At 34.2% G+C, this 11571-nt stretch overlaps 1 protein-coding gene across 2 annotated transcripts; it reads right to left on the bottom strand.

Moving 5' to 3' along the window:
* Positions 1 to 9726: 9726 nt before the first annotated feature.
* LOC110093767 (WAT1-related protein At5g64700-like) lies at positions 9727 to 10902 on the bottom strand. 2 transcript variants are annotated; one of them, XM_020818750.2, is made up of 4 exons: positions 10624 to 10902; positions 10385 to 10531; positions 10110 to 10261; positions 9727 to 10012 (listed from the first exon to the last, which is right to left on the bottom strand). In XM_020818750.2, the coding sequence occupies exons 1-4, from the start codon at positions 10870 to 10872 to the stop codon at positions 9865 to 9867; spliced, it is 696 nt and encodes a 231-aa protein (XP_020674409.1). In that variant the 5' UTR covers positions 10873 to 10902; the 3' UTR covers positions 9727 to 9864. The 2 variants fall into 2 exon arrangements, with proteins under 2 accessions (XP_020674409.1, XP_020674408.1); XM_020818749.2 differs by having other exon boundaries at positions 10373 to 10531; positions 10624 to 10901.
* Positions 10903 to 11571: the final 669 nt, after the last annotated feature.

Genomic DNA, 11571 nt, shown 5'->3' with positions numbered 1-11571 from the left:
TGTGAAGGACACACGGTACTCTGCTCAACACTGGGAAATAGTGTGAAGGACGAACGGTTCTCTGTCGCATCGGGGGAATGTGAAAGGACAAAGGCGTTCTCTGCCCACTAAGGAAGTGTAAAAGGACGAAGAGTTCTCTGCTTAAATTTGGAGGGGTGAATGACGATGGTACTCTGCCACACTGGGAATAGTGTGAAAGGATGAAGGTTCTCTTCGCACCGGGTAGTGGTGAAAAGAAGTTGAAGGCTCTCCGCTTGCTGTGGGTGCTAAAGGAGAGTCCACTATTGTATTAGGCAAACTCAGAGGTACCATGGGAGGTCTAGTGTCCTAGTGTTTTGACCAAACTCTATATAACTCTGGTCAGTCATTTATATTTCGCTGCTTTATTTACTCTTTTGTGTTAAAATTTTGGGTCTGAAAAACGTCTTATAGAAAATTTCAAAAACTAAAACTTTGTTTTCCATTATAATTATTCAAAGGGTTAAAAAATTTTTAATTACCAATCCCACCCCCCTTTGATTAGTCCTTGAGATATTTTATTAGGCTTAAATCCTAATTCTTATAACAACTACCTAACAGTGTGATCAGATGTTTATTTAAAATACATTAAGTTTAAGACTACTATTTTGATTAACGTAGATTGCTACAATTATGGAAACAGAATAACACCTGAGGGTTATTCTATTACTAGCATCGCACTTGTTTTGAATTCCTTTTTGATTTTTGAAAATCAGCATGTCTACATTTTACAAGTCAATTTGATTATCGCATAGTGGATTTTAGTTCAGGGAAGGGTATCACGAAAAGAACTTAGATTTAATGGATGTAGAGTTGAAACAGCCTATTATTGAATGGACTATAAGAAGAATGTGATCTTAGCATCAACTTATGCTAAATGCTTTGAATAGTTTTTTGGTGCTTTTAAATAAGACAGAGGATTACATGCGGGTATTCTTCTTGCAAAAGTGGAAAGGACATATGGGAATAGACTTTGTATACATATGAGAAGGACTAATGACGGTTAAGCAATTACGAACTTAATATCTTGTTGCATGCATTATGCTGTTTCTATGAACACCAAATGAATCAATTTCTATATGTACAGATTCACACAAACATGTCACCTCTTTGCATGCTTTAGGTAGAAGGTTAACAGTAACTGCTGAAATGGTTAATAAAATCTTTTGCGATGCTTGCGTACTCGCTTATTGCAAATTTCTGTAATTAAGAGTCTAAGATCTAAACATATAATCCGATTGAACAATCTTCTTTGGATATGCTAATATGCTTAGAGCAAAGGAGCTTTAGTCAAGAAAGGATGATGCAGGTGAACCACGAAGGAGAAGAATAAAGCATTGAATGTGGAAGAGCTGAAAATGAACATTCACAACTTGAGGATGAAGATTGACATTTCTGTTAGATACTAGACAAAATTCAGAACTTTTTGAAGAGGAAGCAATAAGAGTGCCAAAACGGAAATAGAGGTAAGTTCAATAGAAATGCAAAATTTTCTAATGAAGTTATTTTGCTATGAAGCAGAAACCTGGACATATAAAGATAATGCCATTACTCAAAGCACAATACATAGCAATAAGAGAAAGTAGAGGGAGAACATTTGTGAATAAAGGGCAAAAAGAGATCATAAGAGCTTTTTGGGGGACTCAGCTTCAGGTCATCTCAATCGTATAAGATAGAAAAAGAAGAGGAAGTAACGACTATTTGTGCTTAAATGGCGCGACATACTTGATATGATCAGATAGAAGAGTATAGTACTTAACATATGAGTGAACTTTTTGAAAGTTTCCTGACACATGCATGAAGATATAGGACAGACAAAGAAATTGCATGCTAGTATTGTTTGGAATTGGAAGATCTTAAGAAAGAAACTAAATCGCTTAGGAATTATGACTTTAATTGATAACAACCAATGAAATTATTGATGAGTTTGATGACTTAATAAAGGAACCTTGATAATTAATATCATCTATCTTTGAAAAAACTTGAGAGAAAGATTTTAAATTTTAAGGATGAATCGAGAGCAAACTTTATAGATAAATTATACAAATTCGATCATTGAGAAGATATGAATTAGATATTATATTATTGAAGAGTAAAGCTCTCGAGGATAATAGGGAATACTCCCAAAACTGAAGATTCTCACCTAATCTATTTGTATCCTAATTTATGCAATCCCAAAAAATCAAATGAATATAGTAGGACTTAGGAAACCCTATTCCTAAATGTTAAATGCAGATATCTTGTGGATCTGAATTGGTCATATATGGACAACTTTGTACTTTCGAAGGTGAAATTATATTGGCGTGGAAACCTAAGATGCATAACCCTAGCATATCATTCATTGCATCTTTTATAAATTCCAAATACGTGAACCAAATCAAGTTGGTTCCCATCTACGTTTTTATTATTTGCAGGATGGCTCTCACACAAGGCTCGTGAGAGCATATGGTACTTGATAGTGCAGTTCTAAGACATATGACTGGAGATTCTACACAAATTCATTTCGCTAGAAGCCAGGAGTGGAGCGAAGGTTTTACACGTTGAGATAACACCAAAGGAAGGTGATATGGGTCAGTCTAATATTGTAATATTAGAATTTTTCAATTGAAAATGTGTATTGGTAACAGGCTTAAAGCATAATTGTAAGTATTAGTCAGCTATGTGATAAAGGGTATTGTGTCAATTTTCCTACTAGTTTGCATATTAAAGCTTTATATAAAGATGTTTTAAAATGGAAAGGGTAAAATGTTATATGCTAATTTGAATTGATTTCTATACTACCTACTACTTTTTTGTTTGAAAACTGTATCTGATGAGCTAATGGCTTTGGCACAGGGAACTTGTCATCTAGCATGAAAAATCTTAGGAGGATTACCAAAAAGACTTATTGAGAGGAATAACAAAAGCTAGACTTTTACTAAGATCACTCTTATGTGATCCATGTCAATAGGTAAATCAAGTCGAAGTCTATTTTCAAACCAATAAGTGATCTAGACATAAACTTTGGAAATTTTGCATGATCTTTTGGACCAGATTGGGACAGTAAAGTCTAAGTATAGGAAAGGTTAATATGGAATTTTGTGATTATGGATGATTACACTAATTCACGTTGGGTTTAGATTCTATTTCATAAGAGTGAATCATTTTTTGAGGAATTTTAGAATCTTTGTCAACTTGATTCAAGAACTTGGGGTGAAATCAATTATACCAAGTGTCATGGAGGAATCTGAAAATGAAATTTGAAAACTTTTGTAAGAAAATGGAATAGACTACACATTCTGCACCTAGAACCGCCAACAGAATGGGGTAGTCAAATAAAAAACAAGAACATTAATAGAAGCACGCCCGAGAATTCAGCAGAATACTTCATCAATATTTTTGGGCTGAGGCGGTTAGCCTGCATGTAATGTTCTGAATAGGGTGTATGTGAGATCTACAAATAAATAAACACCCTATGAATTCGTTAAAAGTAAACACCAAATTTGATCATTGCATGTTTTGGATGCAGGTGTTATTCATAATATGAGAAATTTGGCTTAAGAAAAATTTGATCCAAATCAATGAGAGAATTTTTGTTGATACTCAAAGTGTGACAATCTTTTAGAGTATTTCAATAAAAGAACTTTGAAATTGAAGAGACCACATATGTTATTTTTGATGAAATTGTAAATTTTGAAAAGGCAAATTTGAAGAGATGAGATTGCGGATAAATCCAAAGATTGAAAAGATAATTTGGAAGAAGGATTAGAAGAAAATTTGGAAGAAAATTTGGAAATAAGAAAACCTCTGCCTAGAGATTGAGATTTTTTTAAAAACACCCAAAGTCCTTTCACACCCTCCAAGTGTAGGCAGAGAACCCTTCATCTTTTCACACTCTCATAGTGTGGGCAGAGAACCCTTCATCCTTTCACACTCCCTCGATATCGGCAGAGAACCGTTTGTCCTTTCACACTATTCCCAGTGTTGGCAGAGTACCGTTATCCTTTCACACCCTCCAAGTGTAGGCAGAGAACCTTTCATCCTTTCACACTCTCCTAGTATGGGCAGAGAACCCTTCTTCCTTTCACACTCTCCTTATGTGGGCAGAGAACCCTCGGCTGTTCACACTTTCCAAGTGTCGGTAGAGAACCAGATCTTCTTCCAAGATCTTTTTCACAAGTCTAATCTAAAAGAAAAGAGAGAAGAGTGAAGTAATTTCAAACTTGAAAGTTGAAACACTTACCCTTAAGTACCAAGTGAAACCTTCACGCTCCAATGGCAAGAAATATCCTTCAATTGCTCTCTCACACTCTCTCCTTTACTCTCTTCTCAATAAGCACGAAGATCAATGACCAAGAAGTATTATTTGCAGTTTAGAATAGCCTATTTATAGAAGAGACAAGAAAAACCATCTAAAAATGGCAGATTTCAAGTTATCATGTACAAGATCGTCCCGTACGATCGAAAATCGTCCCGGAACGAACATGTTTGTATATGTGTATGAAATGATTTTGTACAAACTGATTGTCCCGTACGAACCAAGTTCATCCGATACGAATAGTTATAATAAGGTTGGTTCCAAAAACAGCAGAACAAATATAGAAAAACTGTCCTAAGTCGGTTATATCGTCTGGACGAAAATAGGTTCGTCTGGACAAAATTTTTACAGAGAGCAAATTGTCCTGTACGATAATTAATTTCGTCTGGACGACATTCTTACAAAGAGCAAATTATCTTGTACGCTAATTAATTTTATCTGGACGAAATTCTTACAGATATCAAATCATCCCGGACGATATTTAATTTCGTCCCAAACGAATAGGACTTAGAAAATTTTTCTATCCAGTTCCTATTCGTTCTATGTGATCTTAATAGGAGATAACTGTCTGATCGTCCCGTACGAACTGATATCGTCAAGTACGATCAGTACAAAATTTATATGATCTCCTTATGTGTGTGTGTATGTTTTTATTCACTCAATTACAATCACTCCCTCTCAATTAAAATGACATTTTTAAACTTCAAAATTCAAAAGAATTTCTTGCTGAATTTGATTTGAAGTCTTCATGTTTGAGAGTTTGATTCACTTGAAATGTTAGTACACACAAGAGCAAATACAAAACTTCTAAAAAATTGTTAGGAGATAACTACACAAAGAACAATAATATTTGGAATCATCAAAACTATACAAGTTGCAAGAATGTAAAACATGCAAATAGCAACCATCATTAACAAGAAGCAATCCTTGTGGCATTAATCTCATCCCAACATTGTAATGGGAGATGTGGCATCCTAATACATATTGGGGATGATATTCCTTTCAATGAAATAGGTGAAAATTTTAGATTCCACTTGTCATTGCTTGCAATATGGTCATTAACATACCAAGGGCAACCTGATAAAACTTTCTCCATTGCTTCAACCGAAAAGGATGAGCTTAAAACCCAACATACTCCAAGAATATAGAGGTGAAATTTCCCAAACAACGTCCATTGATGATGCAGCTCCTTAGCAATCACTTGAATAGGGATACCCTTCCCAAAAATATTAAAAACTTTAAAAAATTGTATCATTTTTGAATTAAATTTTACACTAGGTTGATGCAATTTGACTCCCACTCCATCTTCAATAAGGAAGAATTTATCCTTAGAAAAATTAACCTTAATGTTCGGGCACTTAACCGAGGAGTTCATAGGAGCTTTAACCATCGGCTCACCAATTCCACCATTTATACCACTATCACGCACAACTTTGTCTATAGAATTAAAATCCAAATTCCCTGTAGAAGCATTAAGACAAAAACCTGAAGAAAAATTCCCCGTAGAAGCTTTAAGACAACTTTGTTATTTTAAGGATTTCTCACATGCTGTATGCAGATGATGTTATTATTTTTTCTGAAACAAAGCTACAAAGCATCAAGGAGATAAAGGGAATTTTGGAAAGATTTTTTGAGTGGATGGGCCAGAAAATTAATGGATCTAAATCTTCTCTTCTTTTTAGCAAGGATATAAATAGAAGAAAGAAGAAACAGGTTTCCCAGATCTTGAAGTTCAAAGTTGTTAAGGAGCTAAATTACCTTGGTGTAAAACTAGCTCTTAGAAGATTGGTTGGAAATGATTTCCAATTCATTATTGAAAAAGCTCTTAAAATAACAAAAATTTGGGGAGGTAAATTTATGTCTTTGGCTGGCAAAGTGATGATTGTAAAAATTGTGTTACTTTCTTATACCATCTTCCATTGCACCAACTCAGTGATTCCAAAAAGCATCCTTGATGAAGTTGATAAAATTGGTAGAAGTTTTATTTGGATCAAACCAAATGGGAAATATGGAATCCATTATATGAACTGGGAGGTCATGTGCTTACCTCTAAAATGGGGAGGTAGAGGACTCCATTCTTGTGCTAACAAGGTTGGTCCTTTTAGAGCTAAGATTGCTTGAAATATATTCAAGATAAAGAGTCATTACTTCACAAGGTTCTCTATACAAAGTATGGTAATCTGTTTGGTACCGGTGCAGAAAACAAATTCGATTCTTTTGCTTGAAAAATCGTATCAGATGGAGGGAATTCTTTGAAGACTATTTCGAGATGGTCACTTGCAGATGGTAAATCAATTGATATGTTAAATGACTGCTGGATCTTGGATAAAAGCCTTAGCAAATGGACAACTTTCATCACTAATGATATTGGTGATAAAATGGTTGAAAGTTATATTGAAAAAGGTGGCTGGAATTATGAAAAATTGAAGTAAGTTATGGGTCCTAAACTTATCAAACTTGTTTGTCAAGTTAGTATAAAAACTGAGACGGATAGAGATTCATTGGAATTGATTATGCAAAGGAATGGAAAATCTTTATCTTCCATGGTCTGTGATGCTATGGTACAAGATTCATGTACAGAATAATATTTGAACTGGATTGGGAAGATCAAACTTATGCCAAGGGTTGAAATGTTTTGGTGGAGGATTTTTCATGATGCATTGCCTACTTTTAAATTCCTTGCTTATAGAAGGTTGCATAGGGATATTGGATGTCCTAGAGATTGCAACGAAGGAGAAGATATAGAGCATATAGTGGTCAGATGCAGTAAATTGCGGGAAGCTATTTGGTTATTAAATAAATGGGGTTTCTTTATCCCAATTTTCTCTAATCTATCAGAATGTCACAATTGGCTTTCTAATGAGAAAACTTTCTTGGCTTCTTTATTCTGCAACTTAATCTTCTTCAATTGGAAGTCTAGAAACAAACTTACTCATAAAGGGATTGAAGATACGGCTTTGGCTATTGCTGCAAATGCCTTAAGCTATGCTTTAGTTGCTGCTCATGGTGATAGTGGAAATTCGGGTATATTGGGTGTTAATCAGCCGTCTAGGTTGTGTGATCTTCATTGGCACCCTCCTCCACCCAATTGGATCAAGGTTAATATAGATGCCTCATTGTTTTCTTCTTATAAATCTGGAATAGGAGGTATTTTTTGTGATTGTATAGGCAGATTTCTCTGGCATTTGGAATGACCGGAACTCATTGGGATGTCTCTTATATGGAGTTATTGGCTACTCATGCTATCAAGGAAGTCATCAAGGATTGGATGTTCAAGTTTAAGGGAATAATTATAGAGTGGGACAATGATAACATTGTCAAGTTTCATCAAGAAGAATAATCAAAAAGTACCTCCTTCTTTGAAAAATTTCAAGGTATTAATACGTTTGATCATGTAATTTTTAATAGTATTGATAGAAGAGGTAATAAGTTAGCTGATTTATGTGCTAACTATGCCCTTATTAGTTCTTTTATTTGGGATGATATTAGTTCTTGCAAGATTCCTCCTTTATTTGTGTCTTTATTAACGGAGGAATCATCTGTCTTTAGCTCGTAGTTTGCTCTTTATTTTCTTCCATTAATGCAATTTGTTGCATTTTCTTCAAAAAAAAATAAAAAAATAAAACCCTGAAGACTTATCACAATCAAACTTCAAAGGAAATTCCTCCTTGGACATCATATCAGATTTGTTATTTAAACAACTGAACCTATTCACAAAAATCTTCATACCTGAAGAAGAAGATGCTTCAAAATCATTAGATCTATCCACAACTGACTTCTCCTTAGCAGAACAAGGTGATTAAAAAGTAAAACCATTATCAACTTCATTGCCATTACCTTTGCCAACAATAGGAGAAGTGGCTTTGAATAGAACCGAAGAAGGTTCTCTTATTACCAGGGAAGGATTCGAATCAATTCTTTGGTGAGAGAGAACATCATCATTCCTAGACATAGAACCACCTACCTAGGGTTTTGGAAGAAGACAACGCCCCTCCAGAAAGATTCTGACGACCAGAGGTGGTTGCCACTACCGTAGCAACCATGACTAAAAAATCCGCCAAATTGGCATAAATCAAAATTTTTTTAAAAAAGGAAACTTAGTCACTCTAGAAACTGGACTTTCTCACTCTAAAAAAGGTCTAAAATTTCAAAGCACATATGTAGCATGTGTAGGAGAGTACTTAGGTTGTAGATAACTTCTTTGATTAAAAGAAGTGATGTATGGAAGTTAAACTTAGGATTAGTGGATTCTAGCCAAGAGTTGGCTAGTGTTGATGTAGGTCAAATTGGAATTTGGCCAAACCACGTAAAATATTGTGTCTATTTTTTTTCTTGCATCTATATTTTTATCATTTTTTTAAAAAATTGTGTGATTATTTATTCTTTGCTAAATAACATTAAAATTATTTTAATTACCTTCTTTTAATAAAAAATTTAAAACCCAATTCACTTCCCATCTCCCCCCCCCCCCCCCCCCCCCCCCCCCCCCCCCCCCCCCCCCCCTTGGGGTGACATACTCATCCAATAATATATTGATTATTTTTGGTTTTTTTCTAAAAGAAAAACATCTCTATTGACTTGCCAACATCAACATTGTTAAGAAAAAAGGAAAAAAAAATTTCTTTTATGCATCAATTATAGGGGCTTGAATAAGTCTTGTTCCAATGATGAGTTCCTATTGCCTATACTAGAGCTCATGGTGGATATGTCTTTTAAATGCTTTGTCTTGTTTAAATCGAATTACTAGCTCTTGAAAATAGAAAAAAATTGTTTTGTTCAGAACACCTATTGGGATTTAGTATTACAAGGTTGTCTTTTGGACTAAAGAATACTAGTGCAACTTATTAATGAGCTATGACCCAGATTTTTGGCAAACATTTTTATAATTATTCTTGTAATTAATTGGAGTGCTATGCTGATGATATGGTTGTCAAGAGTCGAAAAGGGGCCACCATCTTCATGATTTCGTAATCATTTTTGAACGGTTAAGCCTTTATGAACTAAAAAAGAACAATCTAACCTAGCCTTTATTCTAACTTTATGAAATTATTTACTCTTTCAGTACATCATGGAATTAAAATTAATCTTTTCAAATCCAAATATATCATAGAAATGAAACATTCTAAGAGCCTTGGTCAATTAAGATCCTTATAAGGTTGGTTTGCATATCTAAGTGCCTCCGGGAAGATGTTATCCATTTACTACTTTATGTTAAAACAATTCTCAATTTTGTTGGGATAAAAAAAGCCAAAAACATTTTGTCAATATAAAACAATAATTGATGTCACCTGTGAAGCCATTAAGTCCTCCATATTGCGGCTTTACGTAGTGAATTACATAGCATTGGTCTTGGAGATGTCTTTCATTCTTCATTTAAGCTCTATTTGATTATTTTAATGTAAGAGCAAGGAAATAAAAAAAGGTTGAAGATTTCAAACATTTTCATCCGATTTAAATAGCCATTAAGAGTTTAATTCGATATTTATTTCCTCGATTTCCTTCAATAGGTATGCAATTACCGTGGTTGATTTTGGAAATATCTTATAACATCATTTCCCTTCTTCAATATTAAATCTATTACTAGTCTTCTGGTTCTCTTCCTCTCTCTCTATGTCTGATTCAGTTGAGTTTTGTTCTCTACTCTTCCCCCAGATTACACAGTAAAGACCTCCAACCATAAAAACGCATCCCAGTACGCTGCACATGATTCAAAAGAGCAAGAATAAATACCACGAAAATAAGCAAAGCCAACCACAAAACACATTTGATGCCTCCATTAATTTATGTCAATTACCTTCCAAGGTTTGTTACCTCTCCCAATAAAACCGATGCAATAGTGATGGTGAGAACAAGAGCCAAAGGAGAGAACATGGATACAAAGAGTGGGCCCTTTTTATCATTGCACCAACTTTGCAAGTATAATGCTAGTCCAGCAATGAAGACGCCCTGCAAAATTTTCAAAATATTTCAAAAATTATACTGAGTTAACACTATTGCTAACGTTTCAAAATTTCATAACAGTTTACTAAAATCGTTTTAAATGTAAATATAGTATACACTGTAGCTCACTGCAAGTAAACCTTCGTCCCAGTGCAGCTTCCATTTTTTCAAGTTCTTTTCAAAGATGAAAGCGACAAGACATGATTGAAAAGCACTGAAAACAGATATTAGAGTTGCTAAGAGAAGCTTTGAAGGGTATTCCCGGAGTATCATACCCTACAAAAATCATAACACCAAGTAATTATGCTCGATGCATAACATAAAATATACAAATTAATTTGAATTTTGAGGTAAGGAAGAATGAAAACCTGCAAAACTGTCCATAAAGCCCAGAATATTGCAACTACGAACATGAGAAATGATCCTAAAGTCCATGTATTTCGATTTTCAGTTAAACTGTCGTTGTTGTTACAGCTGTGGAGAAATGGGTGATGAAAGTTTAAGGATTTTAGTTTTGGGCCTTTATATAGTGCTACAAAAATTACTCCAGTTATGCATAGTACAACTCCTGTGACTTTTGCGATCCCCGGAATGCTTTTCAGTCGGAAAGTTTCCATCCTAACACAAAAAATTTAAAAGAAAAAAAAAATGAAATGCGTAACTCAGCTCCAATATTAATAGTTAATTAATGTAAAATTTATTTGAGATGCGGACGAAATGAAGCATACTGGTTTTGAATTCAAAAAAGAATATCATGAAAAAGCATGGGTGGTTATTATTCGGCTTGGTTCAACTGATAAAAAGCTGAGCTCACTCACACGAGTTCTAGTTCATTAATGAGCTTCCAAAACTTGCTAATATAATAAAAATAAAAATCAAGACCACCGCATGCATAAACTAGTGATGTCTTTAATTACATGAATAAAGATTCATGCCTTTTAAATAACACAAAACGTCTTAGAACCTGTAGTTTTATCAGTGTTAGAGTATTTCACTATTCTTATATTAGTAAAACTTATTGTGTGTGGGAGAGTGGTTGGGTGTCTTTGCTTACCACCAGTTTAAATACAAATAAACTAATTTTTAACGAAGTATACAAAACAATGTTCATATCTCAATCTCTATATCGATATGTCACAAAAAAAACTTGGCCGGACACAAATCTCGATGTAAGTATAAATCAGAAGCATTCAAAATTAATTTTGAGACCATCTGAATTATTATTCAAGCAAGCTTAAAGTCAAATTGAACATCACAAGGAAACAAATCCAATGGCACCAAATTAAGTTGATCCAAGCCCAAATGAGCCTTGATAT

Source organism: Dendrobium catenatum, unplaced genomic scaffold, assembly GCF_001605985.2.
Source record: "Dendrobium catenatum unplaced genomic scaffold, ASM160598v2 original_scaffold_118854, whole genome shotgun sequence".
Classification (NCBI taxonomy): Eukaryota; Viridiplantae; Streptophyta; class Magnoliopsida; order Asparagales; family Orchidaceae; genus Dendrobium; species Dendrobium catenatum.
The sequence above is the reverse complement of the archived record's forward strand: the minus strand, read 5'-3'. Positions and strand labels throughout refer to the sequence as shown.

Excerpts from the sequence above, each read along its gene's own strand:
- LOC110093767 (XM_020818749.2), bottom strand. The coding sequence starts at position 10,872 with ATGGAAACTTTCCGACTGAAAAGCATTCCGGGGATCGCAAAAGTCACA. Across the intron at positions 10,532-10,623 it reads CTTTATGGACAGTTTTGCAG|GGTATGATACTCCGGGAATA; the intron begins GTTTTCATTCTT and ends TGATTTTTGTAG. Across the intron at positions 10,013-10,109 it reads GAGGTAACAAACCTTGGAAG|CGTACTGGGATGCGTTTTTA; the intron begins GTAATTGACATA and ends AATCATGTGCAG.